This window comes from Eubalaena glacialis, chromosome 6 (genome assembly GCF_028564815.1).
Source record: "Eubalaena glacialis isolate mEubGla1 chromosome 6, mEubGla1.1.hap2.+ XY, whole genome shotgun sequence".
In the NCBI taxonomy this organism is placed as follows: Eukaryota; Metazoa; Chordata; class Mammalia; order Artiodactyla; family Balaenidae; genus Eubalaena; species Eubalaena glacialis.
This window is the reverse complement of record NC_083721.1, coordinates 134,613,502-134,635,888: the sequence shown is the minus strand read 5'-3', so window position 1 is coordinate 134,635,888 and position 22,387 is coordinate 134,613,502. Positions and strand designations below refer to the sequence as shown.

Here is a 22,387-nt window from a genome sequence, read left to right as displayed (position 1 = left end):
TAAAGGTTATAACAATTTATATTCTCATCAGAAATGTTCGAGAGTGTCCATTCCCTGCATCTTCATTGATACTGTGAGTTCTCACAGTTTGTGATCACTTTGTGATCTTTGCCAATATTATAGGTAAAAAATGGTTTTTCAGTATACTTTTATCTTGCATTTGTCATATAATGAGGAAGGTGGAACATCCTTTTACATGCTGAATTTCATCCATATTTGCTTTTGTGTGTACTATCAGATCATATCTTTTGCCCATTTTTATTAGGTCCGGGATTCTTTTTTACTGGTTTGTGGTGGCTCTTTGTAAATTAGAGAAATTAGTCCTCTCTCCGTGATATGTTGCAAATATCTTCCCAGCTTGTCACTTGTCTTTTTTTTTTTTTTTTGGCCACAGCGCGAGGTTTGCAGGATCCTAATTCCCTGACCAGGGATTGAACCCAGGCCCTGGCATTGGAAGCTCAGAGTCCTAACCACTGGGACACCAGGGAACTCCCTGTCACTTGTCTTTTTACTTAATTTATGGTAGTTCCAGCTGGCTTTCAAAAGATATTGTTAACCCGTAAGGAAGTGTTAGTACAGCTGTGTGCTACGGTGGTGTGACCCAGCTGGTGTGGCTGGGGGCAGGAAGGTAGGGTATCAGACTAAGGAAAATAAAGAGACTGTCTCATCAAGGGGGCACTGCCAGTCCTTTACCCCACTACCCAGCACAGCCACATGGGGGGGGGGGGCGCCAGGTCCTCATCTCCTTTATTGTGTTTCCAACCCCACGACTGGTCAACACCCATCCACCATTGCAACCTCATCCTCATACCCTCCACCAAGGAATCTTCACTCACTCATTCACACTCCATTTGTCAACCACAAACCAGGCTGCAGGCCCCATGCTTGGTGCTGTGGACACAACGTCCCTGGCTTCAATTCTTGCTCATCCCCAGCCACTGATTCTGCCGATCTCAAAGCTGTCTTAGATATTTCTTAATAGTAACTCTTTCCCAGGAAAAGCGTAGGGATCTTACTTCAAAACTAAGAGATCTGCAAAGACAAAACAACCCAAATCCCTGAGAAATTAAGGTAAGGTGGCTCGTATCCAACACTTAGTCTCCTGGCAGGGACAGAGCAGAGGCGAGCCTTCTTAGGAATGGGATGATCTCCATGAACCCGAACAAAAATGCTGTCTCTTAGACTTCTCCAATAATTACTTGCGGATGAAGAATATATTTTTCTCCTCAGAATACCCCTCCTTGCTGAGCCCCTTCTGCCTCGTTCATCAGCAGGGTGTGCTCACTCACGACCAAAAGGGCAGCAAGTTTGCCAAGCCACACGCTCCTCTGTGTTTCCTTTGGCAGCTTTGACCGAGACTGGGAATTGGTCCTACACCCTAAAGAGAGCCGCTTCAACAGCCAAGCAGCTCTCATGTAAGTTCAAGGAGAGACATGGCTCAGCCTAGCCAGGCCAGCTCTTCTGCCAATGTTGATGTTTCACCGAGTGAGACATGCACTTCTTTTTAATTCCCACTAAGGAGGACCCATGTTCTGGTGAAGACTGGATGGCATCCAGCTTTCTCCCAAGTGAATCCTACATCTGGCTGGGGTAGTTCAGGTGTGTATGTGCTGCCTATCAAAATCTATCCTCAGCTAAATAACATTTATATGACACTGGGTGACTGGAAAGTGCCTTATAATCATTACAATAATGACAGCCGATCCTCCTAATGAAAAGGAGATTTAATTCCATTCCTGGTAGATCTTCCTCTTCCGGAGTCCCGAGCCTGCACCTGGAACACATTGCAGACCTCCAATAAACATCGTTGGACATGTTCTAGGGGTAAAAACCATGTTAGGTGCCCGGGGGTGTCGAGGGGTGAGTAAGAAGTTGTTCCTGCACACAAGGTGCCACAGTCTAGTGTGAGGTTGGCTGGGGTGCAGGTGGGAGACAACGGACAGAAAGACCACGCCAGGCAGAGTGAGCTGTGCTGGGAAAGCAGGGCCAGCAGTGCATTTATTGAGGTTTACAGAGCGCCCGACAGTGTCCTGAGACACTGACAGGTCTGTTCTCATTTCACCTTCCCAACCTGAGATAGGTATTGTGATTTTATCCATTTTATACAGGAGGAAACTGAGGCACAGAGAGGTTAGGTAAATCACACAGTTAGACCATGGCAGAGCAGGGATTCAAACCACATGTTCTGACTATAGGATCAACACTCTTAACTGCTACTCTGACCCAGACAGACCTCATGGAGCAGGCGGACCTTGAGCACAAGTGACATCTTGTGTGAGGTTGGGAGGGCTTTGTCTTGAGGGACCAAAAGGTTAGGCCAGACTTCTGTCAGGATCTTTCCAGACCACAAATCTGTGCCTTCCCTGCGGATAAGCTTCCTCTATCATGCAAGATCGGGAACCCCTTTGTCCCCAAGGAGCCCACTGCTTTCCCTTTCTCCATGAAAGTGACCATAACGAGGTCCGTGTGATCCTGTGAGATCTGAGAAGCTTAAGAGCAAGGCCGTTAGCTGTGCTCTGTGGCAGAGCAATACTCTCATAAAGCTGTCCCCCAGCTGCAAAAGCCAGAGAGCTTGTGACTTGCTGGAACCCACGCAGCAAGTGCTCGGGGAGAGGCAGGCTGCACACGTCCACCCTTGAGGGCTCAGCCTGGACATGTGTTCTGCTAAGAACACACCAGCATCATTGCTCTCCACATTCTGCCCCCTCCTAAACTCTCACTCTCCCCTCACACCACAAAGTGGCCATTTTTTCCAATCGCCGAGGGTGTTTTGGGGAATGGCAATGCTAATCAGCCAAACGGGTGGGGTGTGGAGATGGCTCTTTTCCCCTCCGTTTGGAGACCCTCCAATTCTTCATTCTGACTTACTCGACAGCCTGCTGCTCTTTGTCTGTCACATCCATCCTTCATGGGCAACACTGTGCCAATTTGTAAATTTTAATTTGAAAATTTTTAGCGTATTTCAAGATGCCAACATGCTTTCCTGCCCCAGAAACACAGCTGGAGTGCAAACCTGGGTGGCTCGGCTCGTGCGTAGTGGAGCCCAGAATTCAAGCTGGTTTGCAAGCCTGGGAACCAACATATCTGAACCTCAGCACACATCCCAGCAATGGCACTGAGTGACAGATCAGTCCTGCTTTCCCATGCTCAGGAGCTAGAACCACACAACTCCTATTTGGTCTGTGAGGAGAAATCTGTAGGCGTTGGGTTGAAATGGAAACAGAAGTAGAGTTATTATAACAACGAGAAAACATAAATCTAAAAAGCCATTGGAGAAGAACATGTAATACTTTTAGGTGAGTTAAAACAATTAACTGTCTCCAGACGAAGGGCAAGTATCATTTGTGGCAAGCTGATTTGAGAAGGTCTGGGATGTGATATAAAACAAAATTGAAACACACAGTGATCAAATTAATTTCTTTTTCTCTTTCCATCTTAATTAAAAAATGGTGCAAGAAAGTTTCCATTTGGTGCTGGGACGTCATTAACACTGCTCTTATACTTATTAATTTTGCCTTTCAACAAAGAGAAAGCCAGCTTTGAGACTCAGCAGCGTGGCAAGCAACATTTGCTAGAATATAATACAGTGGCTTGCTTTAATTTTATTGATTTTTTTTCAATTATCTTTTATCTATGGCAAGTAATACAGTTTTATCAGTTTCTGTAGCAATCTAGAACTTTGCTTCCATGAACCAGGCATCACATGGAAGTTTTAAATGCAGATTCCTGGGCCCCACTCAGGATCTCCTGAGTAAGAATCTGCATTTTCACAAGGTCCCCCAGTGCCTCCATGGGACTGGACTTCCCCTCATGCCCGGCTCTTACCTGTCCTGTGCTGGGGATGTTTCCCAACTGCTCTCTGCAAGGAAATGTAAACATATGTTTTTATGTGCCAGTCAAATTCATAACACTACCTAAAAGGTAACATAAAAGTTTCCAGTGATGTTTTCTTTATGTAATTTTAGAAATGACACATTTTAAGATAAAATACTTTGCTTTTCCATTTGCATCTATAGCTTCAGTGTGACTTGCTATTTCTTGCGAAATCCACCAACCATTTTTATAATTCTGTCATCAGCAATAGTGTCACAAAGTCAGATTACAGAAAAATGCTTGATTATTAATATCTGATTAAGCAAATAGTCACTCACATCAATGATGAATGAGGATAGCTCTGCTATGAATTTTGGTTAATATTTGGATGAGTGCATTCATCAGCGTTGTGAGTGACTTCTTTGTGAATCACATGATAATTTTCAGATACTGGAAGAATAGTCCCTCTAATTTTTGTGCCATTCCCAGTGCAATAGCTACAGACATGACCCACTTTTAAGTTTAATCTGCATTATTAACATTTTCTGCATCCCTTTCTTACATCTGGACAATCAACAAAACAATAATTCAACCCCTGATTTGTAGTGTTTGCCAGTTTCCATGGTGTAAATACTCTCACCATGGCTGATTTCAAACTACTAACATGATGTAAATGAGCACAAAGTTGGGAAGAGATGTGCAGGAGCACAGCATTATGTGTTATTTCTACCACACAAGTACCATTGATGTAAATTACCTCAGTAGCATAGATAATGATAAAATGCAAAATAATTAGCCAGTGATGTGTTTATGTATTACCCTTTTTCATATAACTTATTTGACTGTAACTTGATATAATCTAATTTTGAATGATGGCTGCATAAGCACCAGCTCACAAAATTCCTGAAACTATAGCACTTGGCTTTTGTGAGCTTTTAGGAGCCAGCTTCAGCTCATGGTTGCCCCTGGCCACTCTGACTCCATTTGTCTGCCAGGGTACCCCTCTCCCACGAAGCCCACCTGGCCAGGCCCTGGCACCAGAGGGAGGAAGAAAAACCGGGCTACTGATCACAGGACTTGGTGAACCATGAGGGTATTTTAGAGGGATCCACATTCACTTTGAGGGAGACAGCTCTAATTTGGAGGGTCTTAAGTAGAGGCATTGGTGGAATTGGCAGCATTAAGTACTGGTTGTTAAGAGCACAGCACTGGGGTCAGCTGCTGGGCTTGAATCCCAGCTCTGACCCTCATGGGCCATATGCTCCTTCTTTTAAAATTTTTTTTTATTTATTTCTTTTTGGCTGTGTTGGGTCTTCATTGCTGCACACGGGCTTTCTCTAGTTGCAGCGAGCAGGGGCTACTCTTCATTGCGGTGCGTGGGCTTCTCACTGCGGTGGTTTCTCTTGTTGCAGAGCACGGGCTCTAGCTGCCCGGGCTCAGAAATTGTGGTGCCCCCATCTTAGTTGCTCTGCGGCATGTGGGATCTTCCCGGACCAGGGCTCGATCCCGTGTCCCCTGCATTGGCAGGCGGATTCTTAACCACAGTGCCACAAGGGAAGTCCGGGCCATTTGATCTTGAATAAATAGCTCAATCTCTCTGTGCCTCAGTTTCCTCATGTAAAATGGAAATAACAATGACACTTGCTCCACAGGGTTGTAAAGATTAAATGATATATGGACTTAAAGCAGTTAAGGGAATTCCCTGGTGGTCCGGTGGTTATGACTCTGCTCTTTCACCACTGGAGAACTAAGATCCCACAAGCCGCATAGCACAGCCAAAAAAAAAAAAAGCAGTTAACAGAGCATTTGGCACAAAATGCTCAATATATATTAGTTATCGTTAGTAGTATTCAACTCATAGTGGCTTTTTACAAACTCATTTGTTTGGTACTACATTCCTTGTTACACATGGAAAATATATATAGCCAATATTTGTACGATTTTAAGGTTCTAAAAGCCTCCACATGCATAACCTGATGGGAGCCTCATAGTGATCCCAGGAGGCAGTCATCATATGATTATCGTTCCCCACTCAATGTCATCTACGGGCGGAGACTGGAACTCAGAGAGGCTGAATGATGGCCCGGAGACACACAGCCACGGGCCAACCAGTCATAGCAGGGCCCACGGGTTATGTTCTCCTTCAGCTGCTCCCAAGCCTTTAATGGACATTTTTGTTGAGCTCTTTATACCCCACAAACAGCAAGAACTGGCAGAACTACTACTGAGATGTGAGCCTTTTGACTTGGGATTTCTTAGCCAGTCAGTTAGGTTGGGCTATTTGCGCATAATTCTGTAAATAAGTATTCATATGTGGTAAAGATGGCAAATTCAGAAAGCCAGTAACTTAAGAGAGAAAGCAGTTTATTTTCTCCTACATCACTGCCTTGTAGACATTTTATCAGACTGCACTGAAGATAAATGAGGGAGAGCTCTCGTGTTTTCCCTTTTCCCCAGCAAAGAGGAGTAATCAGAATATGTCCATCTTGCTCTGGGGAGAAGGTTCAAAGCACAGACCTTCCCCCTAAATTCACAGTGTGGTCAGATGGGTTTTTACAGGGTAACAGGGACTATCAGGTCAAGTTTGTTCACTCCTTGTTTGAGCAAGGTGTGGGGCAATTGGAGCACTGGAGGGGGTTACAAATTCCCAACGTTTATCAAAATTACAAATGCCTACTTTTTTTGGTGGGGGGGCTGCATTGGGTCTTCATTGTTGCGCACGGGCTTTCTCTAGTTGCGGCGAGCGGGGGCTACTCTTCACTGCGGTGCGTGGGCTTCTCACTGCGGTGGCTTCTCTTGTTGCGGAGCACGGGCTCTAGGCTCGCGGGCTTCAGTAGTTGCAGCACGCAAGCTCAGTGGTTGTGGCTCGCGGGCTTAGTTGCTCCGTGGCATGTGGGATCTTCCCCGACCAGGGCTCAAACCTGTGTCCCCTGCATTGCAGGCGGATTCTTAACTACTGAGCCACCAGGGAAGTCCACAAATGCCTACGTTTTTGATTCAGCAGTTCCACTACAGGAATTTACCCCTCAGAGATCCTCCCATGTATGGAAAATGAGGGATTGCATTGTTGTTCATAATAGGCCAAGACTGGAAACAAGCTAAGTGTCCATCAGTGGGGAACTTCCAAATAATCATAGTACTTCCAAGCAAGGCATTACCATGCAGCCCTTAAAAAAATGTAAGTGATCTGTATATACTGCTATAGAATAATTTCTAAAAATATGTTAAGTACCAAAGCAAGGAGGGATGCTCATACGCATTTATTTATAAATATATGAAATATTTCTGGAAGGAGATATGAGAAACTAGAAACAGGAGAACAAAGTAATTAGGGTACAGGAAGAAAAGGAGACTTTCTACTATATATCCTTTAGAAATCTTTTGAATTTTATTCCATTTGCATGCATTATATGTTCAAACTAAACAAATGTTGGAATACAAGCTGGTGTGGGCGCCGATAGAAAAAGAGTGATTTTTAAATCAAATGGCTGTTTCCTCTGCGTTAGAGGCCGCGGAGTGGTGATGGGAGAAGGTAAGAGGGAAGGACGGGTTCAGGCCCTGGCTCCCCCCACTCACCCCTGCCTCTCCACAGCAACAGACGGAGGTGGCCCGCAGGGCCCAGACCCAGGAAGAGAAGCTGGCTGCTGCCCTCAGGGTGGAGTTGCACAACACTTCCTGCCAAATCCAGAGCCTGCAGGCTGAGACGGAATCCTTACGGGCCCTGGTGAGTGGGCCAGGAACAGCCTTGGCCTTTCCTGCGTGAAGTTTTACTCTCAAATGTCTAATTGTAGTCATATGGGTTTCCCATCTCACAGCACATGAGTTTTGAAGGCTGCAAAGGATCATCCGATACCAAATGACAAATTTAGTAGACACAGTTAGTGCCCCAGCGAAATCCCCTTCACCAGGCTGCTGCCATGACTGTTGGCTGCTGACGCCACAGATGCCCAGAGACTTGCCCTCCGCCAAAAAGAAGACCTGGCCTAGGATGGTAGGCGTGCTCCCCCAGTCCTCAGCCGTCGGCCAATGACTGACTGACAGTGGGGTTTAAAAGCTTCAAAGTGGACTCCACTCTGTGGTGTAATCCACACTCCAGAGCTCTGCAAGGGATCAGGCTGTAGCCAGAGTCCAGCCAAGACCACTTCCTGGCTTAACACTTTACATTGCCCTGAACTGCTTTCCTTCTCCCCCTTTTCCTGAAAGGAACTCCTTAATTATTGGCATGTACCAGGATCCCTGTGTCTGGCTCTGCTTCTGGGGAACCCAAGCAAAACTAGTAAGCTAGTTAGCTCTTCAGACTCACTGTGGTTTGTGGATGGATCTCTTGCATTATTCATAATACAGTGATCCACCCTCTGATCTCTGGGATGGACTGAAGTTCTATTAGGGTCAAGCACGGCTCCTCCTGGATGCCTCCAGGGGGTCATGTGTACTGAATCAAACCACAAGAGTTCGTACACACCAGAGTGCATGAAGGGGGTGGGTTGTATAATCCCCGCGCAGCTGAAGTAGTCTGGATGTCGTTGAGGCCCAAGAAGCCCCTCTCTCCCATCAGCCTCAAGTCCTGGGCTATTTGGGTACCCGTTCTTCCACCACCCCCCATACACCTCATCTCAGTATTGCCACCCATAACAGCTCCATCACAAACCGCCAGCCCCACCTCCCACTGTAGCCACAGCCTGCCACGAAGTTAGCTCAAGTATTTGTTCTAGTTGGTTCCCCTCAGAAACAACTTTTCCTCTGCCTGCTGCCAAGATCATCCCATCACCCCCAGTTCCCTTCCTTCAAGGGTCTTCAGTTCACTTGGTCCGTTGTCCTCAGCAACAAGGTCACATGGTGCCCAGTCAGCTCAGGGAAGATGCTGTCTTGCTGCAACACGACACAGGTCTCATTGCTCCACTTTTCTCCGAGTCGTCCTCTGATGGGATCTGGGTCAGTGCAAGGGGGTGTGAGGAAAGGATCTGAGGTGAGAAAAATCAGGAAACTACAGCCTAAATCACTGCTACTTTAACTAAAAAGTTGTCTGAAAGAGATTGCGTTGTTCAGTGTTATGTGGATTTTATGCTAATCAGTTTTATTCACTTGCCATAACCCTTGATAAACATCCTAATGTTGGGAATGCAGTTGCTTTAGACACAGTTAAGAGGCTGCCATTTCTCCCCCAGATGTCCTTGTGGCTGCCAAAATTGCCACTCTTCTGGTGATAGAAAGTTCCAGGCAAAAGGTGAGGGATGTATCCTCAAACCACATCATCAAAAAAAAGCCTGGAGAAATTGCAGCCCAAGTAGCTGGTGCCCATCCCTCAGCTCATATTCCACACTCACGTACTGGGAGCCTACTACGCGCTGAGCCCTCCCTTAGACTTGGGAGAGGCCATCAAGAATTAAATGTTTCCTGTCTTCTAAACGCTCATAACCTGATTGGTAAAAGAAAACCGGTACACAAATGACAGAACAAAGCAGGGGCACTTCCTGTGTTCCCCAGAGTGGTTGCTCCCAGCAGTCTCCATCCTCACAAGCCCCCAGCCCGCCCTTACCTCTGCCCCTTGGCAGGTGCTGTCACCAGCACTGTTCTGCAGAGAAGATGAATGTCCTCCAACTTGAGGTCTCCGGCTTCCATTTCCCACCTCAAAACATCTCTGAAGCTTTATCCACCCTCTCCTCCCTTCGATAGACTCCACCTGTCCCCTGTTGCACCATCTGGGACATTCCTCTACCGTCCCCTCTCTCCTGCATTATCAGTGTCCCCACCCCCTGGAATTGCCTGTGGGTAAAATAGAAAGCCTTCCTTTGCCAGACCTTCCAATACCACCCAACTCGGGCTTCATTTTAATGCCCAGAACTCATCCTTTGCTTTCCTACACTTGAGCCCTTGGATGTGTTCTCCCATGTCTAGAAGGAGACTCCTCCGACTACTCTGCTCCCTCTACCTGCTCCTGTCATCCACACCCTAGGCACAGGTGAGGTGGAGCTCACCGAAGTGCCACACCCACCGTGAAGCCTAGACCCTGACTCCAGAGCTGGGGTGATCCCTCCCACCTGCCACCCACTCACACTCAGAGCCCCCTGGTTAATGTGGTTATATCAGCTCATGCACTGAACTCGCATTAACTCCTTGAGGGCAGGGACCATGTCTAATTAGTTTTATGTCCCCAAAGCACTTGGTACAGTGCCCAAAACACAATTTCTTCAAAGTGATAGAAACAGTAATAAGAGCACACTCACCTGCATTCTCTCATCAGAGCTTCATGGAAACATCAAGTAGGGTGGATTGTGACTGCATCCCATTTTGCCGAAGAGAAAACTGTGGTTCAGGGATTTGCCCATTAACACGAGTCATAAGTCGAGAGGCAGAGCTCTCTGGCTCTATCACGCACTAGACGGCGGCGGTCCTGTGGAGTTGGGGACGGGCGCTCAGACCCTGGAGTCTTGAATCCTGGCTCCTCTACTCACTAGCTGTGTGACCTCCCTAAGATGCCGTTTTCTCCCTTGTACAGTGAGGATCTATTTTGGTTATCACATCCATCTGCTGTGTTAGTGGCTTAGGACAACAGGAAATCATTTGTTCATTTATTCAGCAATTTAGGGAGTGCTCGGCAGAGATGGCTCTTCTCCATCCCATGTGGCATCTGCTGGGGCTGGAACATCCAAGAACGGCTGCTTCAGCTCACATGCCTGCTGCCTCAGCTCTGCATCTCTTTTTCTCTCTCCACGTGGCCTCTGCACGTAGCTGGCTTTGACTTCTTCGTATCATGGCAGTCTTACATTGTTGGACTCCTGACATGGCATCTGGCTTCCCTCAGAGGGTGAGCACAGAAGGTACCAGGCCTCTTAACACCTGGGCTTGAAAGTCCCCGAATATCATTTACGCAGCATTCTGTTGGTCAAAGCAGTCACAGACCAGCCCAGATTCCACAGGAATCTGCCTCTTGATGAGGCAGTGGCAAAATCACGGAGAGAAAGTGCAGGTGGGATGGAGATCATTGTTGCAGCTGCCTTTGGAAACGTGATCAACCACTGAACCATCGCAGAATTTTCCTCATAAAGTCATTGGCATGAGTAACTAGATAATGCAGGTCAAGCCCTTAGCACCGTGCCCGGCACAGAGTGAGCAGTCAATAAATGGTATCTGTTATTAATTATCCTTATAAAATTATTATTATAACCACTAGTATAGTAGCCCCAAGTTGGCATCATCTGATCACCACACTTAAACCCCATGGTCCTGACTATTGGGACAAATAGGACAAGAACTCACCCCCCAACCAGAAGGTGGAGCAGTGACGTGATGGCTGGGCTCGGAACCCAGGACGGGCTGCCTCTGTCCCCTGTGGCTCTAGCAGATCAGAGTTCTGGTCGCTGGGCCTTGCAGGCAAGGTTAGGAACACAGGTGAGCCAGAACAGGTAGCACACACGTCTACGGCTTTCCAACATGGCAGAGTTCATCCAGCCATCCTGCTACCCTCAGTCACAGCAACCTGTGCACACACAGGCCCTCACAGCTATGTACGCCTCAGACAGCTGAGCTGGTGACATCTTCAGCTCCTTTGCCAACAAGGCACTGTTTATAGCGGCAGCCAGGCATCAATAATGGTGTCTGAGGGCCCCTGAGCTCTGTGTTCAGTCAACTCAGACCAGGAATGGAATTCAGTCCAGAAATCACAGAAGGTCACTATTTTACTTTCCGGAGGGCTTAGCAATTTAAGGAAGTCCCTTCAGATCTCTAGAGACAAGAGTAAGCATGCTTTTGTGATCTCAGTTTGCTTGCTGGTGCTGTGTCGTGAGTGGGCCGGGGCAGGAGACCCACAGCAGTGGCTGATCATAGAGACTCAAGCACAGGCATCTCTGTGAGAACCAGGCCAAGATGTCAGGGACATAGGTGCAGAAGCTTGACTTGGATTCTAAGGGTGGAATGGAAAAGACACGGCACCTCTGATAGGTGTTCCCATGAACCCACCTTGGGCAGTGGGTCCTAAGTCTTCAGCGAAAAACCCCAGGCCGCATGGAAAAGTCACCACGTACACAGGGCAAAAACTATAGACAGATGATCCAAACCTGATTCCATGAAAGGTTTTTCCAAATCACATGTGTTACAGGTCCAATGTCAACAACCACCACTCACAAACCAAGCACTTTCCTGATAAACAAAGGGAGAAAACCCAGAGAGGTTGGAACAAATGATTCTCAAAGTCCAAGTGGCCATTTCTGCATCCTCACTGCCATGCAGGGGTTTTCAGATCTCACCAGCAAAATAATAACCAGACCAGACACTGATCTAGATTTATTTCCACTAATCACATTTTGCCACCCATAGACATACCTAGGATGGGAATCTGACTCAACTTCCTCATATCCTATGGAATTGGGAAGATTTAAATAAGATAATATGGTGGCCCCTGCTTAACAGCAGTCATGATTCAAGATGACATCATGACCAAGAATCTTCGATTTCAGCCACAGTGGTCAAAAGAGGGTATAGAAACTTGTTTCATCAAGACTTGACTCAGTCCAATTTAGAAAGATATTTATTTGTTTCTTATGTGTTATATAAAATAAAAAGCCAGATGCTAAATTATAGAACTACATAATTACTACTACTAAAAGATGTTAAAGAGAGAGGCATACCATTTTTTAAGGTATGCCTTATATGTGTTTATTTATATATATGTTTTATTTTTATATGTGTTTATTGGTCAGCCCTACAGTTTGCAGGGCTTGGTATATGGGAAGATGAGAAGAAAGTTTCAGTCTAGTGGGGAGACAGATAGGGCAATAAATGCAACCATAATACAAGTGTTGTCACTTGGACAACACACATACACACCTATTCTGTGCCAGGCCCTGTCCTGTCGCTGAGGTTACAGAGACTAGGTTCCTGCTCTCAAAGAGCTCAGCATCTGCTAGAGGAGACATGCCCCTAAGAAGCTCAGCCCGCTATGATAAGGTCAAGGGCATGCATGTGCTTGGGTAGCTGTGAAACCCAGAGGAGGGACACCCTAACCCAGCCTGGTGGTGGCAGAGGCAAGAGGGCATCAAGGAAGTCTTCCTAGGAGAGGTGACCCCTGAGCTTGGACGTGGGGTGAATAGGAGTCAGCCAGGTGAGGAGAAGGGGAGATACAAGCCCAGATTTGGACTTTAGACAGTGCACTGTGGCTGCTGTGGGGGGATGTAGAGGGGGAGGAACCACAGGCAGGGAGATGAGCTAGGAGGCCACGGAGGTTACCCCAGGTGAGAGGTGATAAGAATCGGTCTGGGGCATTGGTGGCTGGACAAGAGGGGGCATGTATGGGAAAATGTTTCAGAATGTACAAGAGGTAGGACTCAGTAATGATTGAATTTGGGAGGGAAGCAGGATCAGGGACATATTTTCCCCGGTTTCTAGCTCATGTGGGTTCACCAGCTGGAGCACAGGAGAGGAGGGGCCAGCAGGTTCCAAAGGAAGCCAATGGCTCCATTTTGGACACCTTGATTTGAATGGGGCCCATGGCTTGCATATACTTCCAGTAAGAACCTCAGTACTGAGTCTGCTTGGGGGAGAGATCTGTGCTGGATGCATCAACACAGGAGTCATCCACAGAGATGACCAAGCTGCGAGTGGAGTAGAGACCAACCTGCACAGCACAGCTCAGGGAGAGGAGGGGGCGAAGGGGCAGCAAGGGGCAGAGGAACTAGCAAGATGTGCTACTGAAACACTAAAAAACCACAGTGAGTGTGTAGAGGCCAAAGACATTCGTTCTGACTGTGGGAATCTGGGAGGAATGCAGGAGACTGGTGTTCCAGCTGGACGGTGGGTGGCGGTTCACCGAGGAGGGAGGTGGCCCGGGGGTGAGGAGTCAGGAGCAAAAAAAGCCCCGAGGCGGTTCAGGGAGCAAGATTTCTTTGAAAAAACACCTGCAAACTGCCTCGTGTGAGTGTGTGTGTGTGTGTGTGTGTGTGTGTGAATCTCTCTCTCTCTCTCTCTCTCACTTGTCCTCTCATTCTCTCTCTCACTCATCTGCCTCTTCTCTCATCATTCTCTTTCATCCGGCTCTCCGGTTCCTGTCTCTCTCCCCCTCCTTCTTCCTCTTCTCCCTCCCCACCTCCACCCCTGTCGGAAGGATCAGTGAATCAGACTAAGCAAGACTCTGGCCTCCCCAGGAGGATTCATTACTTCCCCACTGAGCCACGTCAGCCCGTCGAGGTCATCGTCCTGGGAGAAACAGCCCCAATGCCAGCCCTTCCCACTGCCCATCTCCCTCTTCCAGGGCCCTGCCCATCGGCCTTGGGTCTGGACCGCATTCCCTCTCTTGTAGAAACGAGGCCTGGAGAACACCTTGCACGACGCCAGGCACTGGCACGACATCGAGCTGCAGAACCTGGGCGCGGTGGTCAGCAGGCTGGAGGCGGAGCTCAGCGAGATGCGCACGGAGGCAGAGCAGCAGCTGCAGGCCCGCGAGCACCTGCTGGCACACAAGTGCCAGATGCAGCGGGACGTGGCGTCCTACCACGCGCTGCTGGACCGTGAGGAGAGCGGGTGCGTCTCTGCTCGGCTTTGTTAGGAAAGGAGTAGATACTCATGGGTTTAAACTAGACGTTTTTTCAAACACTATAGAAGTAATTAGTGTAAAAAGGAGAAATCACCTCCCAAACTTCCCAACACCCAGCCCCACTCCCACAGCCTGTGTCCGTCCAGGATTTTTCTATTCATAATATACGCAAATATATAGACAAAAATATATTATGTACTTATGTATGTATACGTATATGTGTGGATGTTTGTATGCATTCATAGATGCAGACATACAGCCACACACCATAGACATACCCATATGTGTTCGTGCATACTTCCTACCATACATGGTAGCGGTTAGGTATGCTTTCAGCTGCATGTAATAAAACCTAATTGGTGGAGCTATAAACCAACGCTCCTGAAACTTTAATATGCACTCAAAACATGCCAAGCCTGGGCACCTTTTTAAAATGCAGATTCTATTTCCGAAGGTCTGGAGTGGGGCCTGAAACTCTGCATTTCTGACAAAACCCTCAGGTGACGCCTATACTGCTGGTCCACAGACCACACTTTGAGCAGCAAGGGCATAAACCACGTTTACCTAAGAGTTCCAGAAATGAGGTAGGCCAGGCTGCTCCGTGATGTCAGTCAGGTCCCAAGCTCATTTCATCCCTCTGATATACCATCCCTGTCTTCATCTTTGTCACCCCCAATTGCCAAATGCCTACCACAGCTCCAGACATCATAACCAGACATCATGCATGGCCAGAAAAGGGGAGGCAAGAGGAAACAGCAGAAAGGCTTTTCCCTGCATGGCTCACTCCTTTTTTCGGTGAAGGAAAAATGTTTTGGAAAGGCTCCAATGGACTTTTCCTTCTATCTCACATGACCAGACCTACCTGCAAGGGATGCTGGGAAAGCAACTATTTAGCTTTTCCAGCCTCCATACTGGAGAGAGGCAAGAGGTTGGGAATGGCATGTATACGTCTATGTATGTATATGTGTGTATGTGGTATATATACATATATGTATACACATGCACATATATATGTAGTCTTTTTTTAATGGGTAAGGATTCCTGTGGCATATGCATGAGTCTTGGGGCTTAGCTTCCTTGCCAGCTTTTTAAGGAAATTGAAGCCTTTATCACAATTCTATATCTTCATATTGCCCTCCAAGGTCCCTTCTGTGGCATACATTGAATGAGGAAGAGAATACATAGTAGAACAGCAGCTCTAAGAGACAACTTATCGATTATGTAGTACAACCCCTCCTGATTCCAGAGAGAATAAGAAGGCCAGAGCAGAAAAGGATTTGCCAGTGATCAAAATAGGAGGAAGAGGCAGAGCTGGACCAGAGCCTAGGTCTCCTGGGTCTCCCGTGTGCTCTGTACCATCCCTTTCTCAGAAGGCAAGAGGGCCACATGGAAGCAACCTAACCCTTGCTCTTTCAAACAAAAACATGTCATCCAGCTCCTTTCCAGCTGTCTTTTTATTGGACTGATTTCTGTTGATTATAAAAGCTAGATGTTTGTAACAAAGCTAATTTTTTCAGATACCTATGAATATCTGAGTACACAAAATCGTATTAAACAAATACAAAAAGTAACAAGATAGACTGAATTTACTTCAAGAATATAAGCACTCCATCCAGTGAGTGCCTGCCATGTGCCAGCACAGTCTTAAGCTCTATGTTATCGTCATTTCTCCACAAAACCCTGCCAGAATTACATCATTATCCCCGTTTTACAGACAGGAAACAAAACCTCAGAGAGCTTAAATCATTTACCCAAGGTCACACAGCTAATTACCATGGAGGTGGGATTTGAAAGCCAAACTGTCTTGTTCCAAAGGCCAAATTCTTTCCATGAGACACCTGCCTTTCCTATAATTCTGTTGTGATTTCTTTACTAATTTTCATCATCCATTGCTTCTCTCACTCAAACGTGTTTTTTGGGTTTTGTTTGTTTCAGCTAACGGAGAAACACCCTCTTTTCATGAAGAAACTGCTGCCTTCCTCACCGACTGACCAACGAAGTTCCTTGAGGAGTCCCCACCCCCTCACACCCCCAACCCGCATCTTCCCTTACCCTCCCCACCCCCATCCCAAGCTGGATTCCCTGCTGGATTCCCCAGTTGGCTCAGCTTGAGCTGAAAAGCTTCCTGGAAGTGGAGAGTGTCCTGCTGCCTGAATTCAAATAGTCTGTAGCTTGAGCAACCACCCTTGCCCCTCTCCAAATAAATGCTTCGTGTGTGGCTTCCAGTCTGCCCACCTTGTTCAATCCACTGTCGGATGGAGATGGATATCACTTTACCTGCCTGGCCTTTCCTCATGGGGCCATTCTTAAAGGCTTCTGGAAGGGTCCTTGAGCATGACGCCATCTTCCTCGTTGTTCAAGGGTCAGCTGCTCTTGGGTTTATCAATATAAATGTGCTTCTTGGGCGAGAGTTGTGCTCATGGCAGGCAAGATTGCCACCACTGGAGGCAAAAACAACGTTCTTGCTAGAGAGGGTGTCTGTGTGTATCATAACCACAGGCATCACAAAGCATTTGGGTGGCTTTAACGTGCTCTTCGAGGGTAGTTATGCACAGACACACCCAGTTCACTGCTGTTGGCAGAGCACTTCTCGACCAGCTTAAAGGGAACTTCAGTTTAAATCTGTGGGGGATGAATTAGGCTGTGGTTGCCTACACTTGCAGTCTCAGAATTTACTTCCAGGGTCCTTCCCCAGCACTCTCAGGGCCCAGGCCAGCCAAATATAGTACACGAATCCGCCACATACCCAGCCAAGACTCGCCTGCCTTCTGATTAAAACTGAAACCACCACCTGTGTCCTAGCGCAGTCTCGCATGCCTCCAAAACCACACACACGCAGCCCAGACTTAATTTCTCAGTTCTTCCCCCAAGCTTCTGTCAGTCCACCTGTCACACAGAATTGCAGACCAAAATATCCAAGCTGAGTCTCTGTCCTCACGTAAGCTGCTAATCCAGACAGGACGATGTGTCCAATATGGGCACATTGGAAGACACCCTCCCTCAGTACCTGGGCTTCCAAATAGCTAAGGCCGACATAAACAAATGAAATCTTATTTACCCTTAAGAAAGCTGGAAAGAGAAGCAAGGCAAGACATTAGGTCTCCTGGTTGAAATTGCTCCAGCTGCTTTCCCTTTTTGGCTTCCAGGATCAAAGAAATTGTAATAATAAGTCCCGTGGGCAGGACAGCTATTTACAGTTTGTATGGCACCTTCACACAATTCCCTCTGTTGTTTGAGGCACAGAAATCATCAAGACACCACCTAACGCTGCATTTCAGCAAAGCACCAATCCCCTCTGCAGCTGCGCACCCCAGGGGTGCCCATGATTGAAACACTGGGTACCAGGGCCTCCCCAGAAGAGAGAGTGTGCGCCTGGCTATATCAAATGCCCATTCACTGAGGTCTGTTTCTTTTCTTTCTTACTTGTTACAATGAATTTTTGCCCCCCAGCCAAGACCTGAATCCCTAACCTAAACACAGCTGGAGGGCCTCAGAAGGAGGTACTTCTGTGTCTGAATGGCTGTGCATTTTCCAGAACCTGGAAGCTGTCTCAGCCACGGGAGGAAGGGGAGAATGGATTTGCACACCCTCCTGAGTTTCCACCAGACACACGCTGTGCCGGGCCGCACACACTCGGTCTCCTTGGCTCCGTAATCTCAAAGAGCCGCTGCCTTAAACCATTAAGTTAATCATCCTTTGGCAGGGAGAGCCCAGCAGACTGGTGCTTCCACTTCTCAGCAGTTTCTTGCTGCTTCTAATGAGACTTCATTAACAGGTAAGAAAAGGCACTGCGGGCCCCCCTGACTCCTCTGGGGCCTCATTTAACTCAGAGTCCCTCTTACAACATCCAGTACAATTACACTCTGGCGGCAGTTCACTGACAGGTGGCAGGGAGGATGCTGCTTGTGCTGGTCTCAAGGACAGAGCGTTTGCTCTGGGGCAGACCAGAGAAGGGCTCCCGACGGACACTCCTCCGAAAGCGCAGACAGGCTCTATTTCCAGACGAGGTAACGAATTCTACTGGCCTCCGGCCTGGCTCCTGGAGCACAGTGTAAACTCCCACTGAGATTCCTAGAACATCCGCTGGATTTCAGACCAAAGTCCTTAAGTTTCACCTTCATTATCTTCTATAACACTTCCAAGCACCTGCTGGTGCCCAGACATTTTGTTGGACTTTGGGGATCCCAGTAAAAAGAAGAGACAGCTTCTGCCCTGGTGGGTTTACAATCTCTTTGAGGAGTTCACATGTGCACATAAAAGGAGAAACGAAGCAAAGCAGGCAGAGCAGCACGTTACACTTTGCACAACCCCTTCACATAATTCAGTTTATCGTAGGAAACATGAACATAGACATTCAGATCTGATCTCTGTTGGTTTCGGTGAGATGGTTCAGCAGGAACCATCAAGCACCATGCTGGTCTCTGATTATCTCCAAATAGCACACAAATATTTTTTCCAGATTTATTAAGATAAAATTGACATACAACACTGTATAAGTTTAAGGTATACAGCATGATGATTTGATATATTGTGAAATGATTACCACAATAAGTTAACATCCATTATCTTAAATAGAGAGCAAAAATATTTTTCTTCCTTGCGATGAGAACCCTTAGGATTCACTCTCTTAATAACTTTCATCTATACCATACAGCAGTGCTAACTATAGTCATCATACTAACTATAACATCATGTATGTTACGTCCCTAGTACTTATTTATCATATACTAGAAGTTTATACCTTTTGACCACCTTCATCCAATTTCCCCTCCCCCTACCCCCTACCTCTGGTAACCACAAATCTGATCTCTTTTTCCATGAGTTTTTTTTTTTTTTTAAGGTGCCACATATAAGTGAGATCATACAGTATTTGTCTTTCTGTGTCTGACTTACTTCACTTGGTATAATGCATTCGAATTCCATTCATGTTGTCACAAATGGCAAGATTTCTTTCTAATGGCTGAATAATATTCACTGTGTGTGTGTGTGTATGTAATCTCACAACTTCTTTATCCATTATCCATCAATGGACACTTAGGTTGTTTCCATACCTTGGCTTTTGTAAATAATGATGCTATGAACATGGGGGTGCAGATATCTCTTTCACATAGTGTTTTCATTTCCTTTGGATATAGTCCCAGAAGTGGAAATGCTGGATGATGTGGCAGTTCTATTTTTAATTTTTTGAGGAAATGCCACACTGTTTTCCGTAGCGATGGTACCAATTTACAATCCTACAAGGGTTCCCTTTTCTCCACATCCTCTCCAGCATTTGCTATCTTCTGTCTTTTTGATGCTAACCATTTTAACAGGCATGAGGTGACATCTCATTGTGATTTTGATTTACATTTTCCTAATGATTAGTGATGTTGAGCATCTTTTCACTTACCTGTTGGCCATTCATATATCTTCTTTGGAAAAATGTTTGCATGCCCTTTGCCCATTTTTTAATTGGGTTATTTGGTTTTTTTGTTATTGAGCTGTGTGAGTTCCTTATTATGATTTGGATGTTAACCCCTTATCAGATGTATAGTTTGCAAATATTTGTTCCCAATCCGTAGGTTGTCTTTTCTTTTGTTGATTATTTCTTCTGCTGCACAGAAGCTTTTTAGTTTGATGTAGTCCCACTTGTTTACTTTTTATTTTGTTTCTTGTACTTTAGGTGTCATATCCAAAAAATCATTTGTCAAGACCCATGTCAAAGAGCTTTTTTCCTATGTTTTCTTTGAGGAGTTTTATGGGTTTCCATCTTGCATTTAAGTCTTTCTTTAATCCATTTTGAGTTAATTTGTGTGAGTGGTGTAAGATAAGAATCTAGTTTCATTGTTTTATGTGTGAATATCCACTTTTGCCAGTTATTGAAGAGACTGTGTTTTCTTCATTGAGTATTTTTGGCTCCCTTGTCAAATACTAGTTGACCATATATGTGTGGGTTTATTTCTGGGCTCTCAGTTCTGTTCCATTGGTCTATGTGTCTATTTTATGCCAATATCATACTGTTTTGATTACTATAGCTTGAAATCGGGAAGTGTGATGCCTCCCACTTTGTTCTTCTTTCTCAGGATTGCTTTCTCTATTCAGGATTTTTGTGGTTCCATGTAAATTTTAGAAGTGTTTTTTCTACTTCTGTAAAAAATGCCATTGGAATCTTGATAGGGATTGCATTGAATTTCTAAATGGCTTTGAGTAGTATAGACATTTTAACAATATTAATTCTTCTAATCCATGAATGCAGAATACCTTTCCATTTCTTTGTGTCTTCTTTGATTTCTCTCATCAGTGTCTTATAGTTTTCGCTGTAGAGATCTTTCACCTCCCTGGTTAAATGTATTCCTAAGTATTTTATTGTTTTTGATGCTATTGTGCTATAGATATCCTTTCATAAACACATCATCTTTTTGTTTTGAGAAATGGTAAAAGAGGATGGTGCCTCTTTGGGGCAATTCTAGCATCTTATCTGGGGTTGCTGGACTTAGAAAATAAAAATACAAGGTGCCCAGTTAAATCTGAATTTCAGATAAATAAAGAATAATTTTTAATAGAAGTATGTCCCACATACTGTTTGAGACATACGTCTACTAAAAAGTTATCTGGCAGCCCTAATCATATCAGACAGAAACACTCCATACTTCATATCCCTGAAATAGTTATCTGACCTCAAATAATACATGAAGTTTTGTCCAGCATTTCTAGCTTGGATATTCCAACACACAAGAAGAGGAAGGGGTGACCCAGGCCATGTCCTTGCCCAGTCTTGATTGAAAACTCCGTCTCCTGACACAATAGCACAGCAGGTCCAGTCATGTTCAAGAAATTAATCTGCTAGATGAGTGATGAAATAAAGAAAACTATTTTCTCCGCGGAAGCAACTGGCTTAATTAGATCATATAGACTGGTTATTTTGAACAATAGATTGAGCAGGAACCAGAGTAGATCCCAGCATAGATGTGCTGTGCTGCAGAGTCAACAGAAAACCCAATTGTCCTGGTCATGCACAAGAGGAAATACTCCATTTTCTCCAGCTCCTCCTGAGAGTGAAAAGTAATTCACGCCACAGGGAGTCAAGCTTTCAGTGTAGTTCTGGGATTGGACACAAAAGCCATGTTGCATTTTAGAGGAAGGCATTTTGCAAAGTGGGTGAGCAACAAACTACATAATTTCTTTGGACAAGTCATAGATACTTTGTTGGCTTGTTTTGTTTTCTGCAGCGAAATTTCTTATTGACGGCCTGGACCGGAAAAATGTATAAACAAGGTTCACAGTTTTAAACTAAAAAGCGTACTTGGCAAAAAAGCATACAAGTTGTTGCTAACCAGTGGCGCTCTGGGTGCTTTAAGAGGGAATCACAGGATCGGGGTGGTGGGGGTGGTGGCAGGAATCAATAGACTAGTGGTAGGTTCAGCACCTCATCATTTAGCTACTGGTGACCAAGAGAAGAGAAACATATAGGGTCATACACTGTCCTGGGAAAGTTAAAGAGTGGTTTTACACATTATTTTGGGAATTCAGTCTTAGCAGTTTACCTGAGCAACCATCATGCTCAGTAGTGGAAAACTCACTCCAAGATTAAATCCTCTTCCTCAATAACCATTTATGCAGCCCTGTTACATGTCACCATGGTAGGTGCCAAGGATACAGAGATGTACAAAATGTGGACTTGCCTTCAAATAATCTAGATCAGCCTGTCCAACAGAAATAGAATGTAAGCCACATATGTCATTTAAAATTTTCTAATAGTCACATTTTTAAAAGGGAGTGGGGGACAGGTGTACATATGTCAAACTAATTTTGATAACATTTTACTTAATCTCATTATATCCAAAATCCTATCATTTCAGCATGCAATTTATTAATTAGAAATTTTGCATTCTTTTGGGGTACGAAATCTTCTAATCTGGCTTATATTTTACCCCTCTAGTCCATCTCAATTTGGATACTAAATTTTCATCAGAAGTACTTGATCTGTATTTAGCTCTCATAAAATTTATAGTTGAAAAAGTAGATTTACAAATCCAAGTTGTTCCAAACATACTTAAAAGTTTTCCAGTA

The 22,387-nt window shown here is 45.5% G+C and overlaps 1 protein-coding gene across 1 annotated transcript in view; it reads left to right on the top strand.

Moving 5' to 3' along the window:
- The window catches only part of BFSP2 (beaded filament structural protein 2), a 69,714-nt gene extending 53,264 nt beyond the window's left edge, over nucleotides 1-16,450 (top strand). Inside the window, exons 5-8 of the mRNA XM_061192778.1 lie at nucleotides 7,406-7,537; nucleotides 14,105-14,325; nucleotides 14,865-14,922; nucleotides 16,274-16,450. Of these exons, the coding sequence (XP_061048761.1) occupies nucleotides 7,406-7,537; nucleotides 14,105-14,325; nucleotides 14,865-14,922; nucleotides 16,274-16,450 (588 nt within the window). The remainder of the gene's footprint in view (nucleotides 1-7,405; nucleotides 7,538-14,104; nucleotides 14,326-14,864; nucleotides 14,923-16,273) is intronic.
- Nucleotides 16,451-22,387: the final 5,937 nt, after the last annotated feature.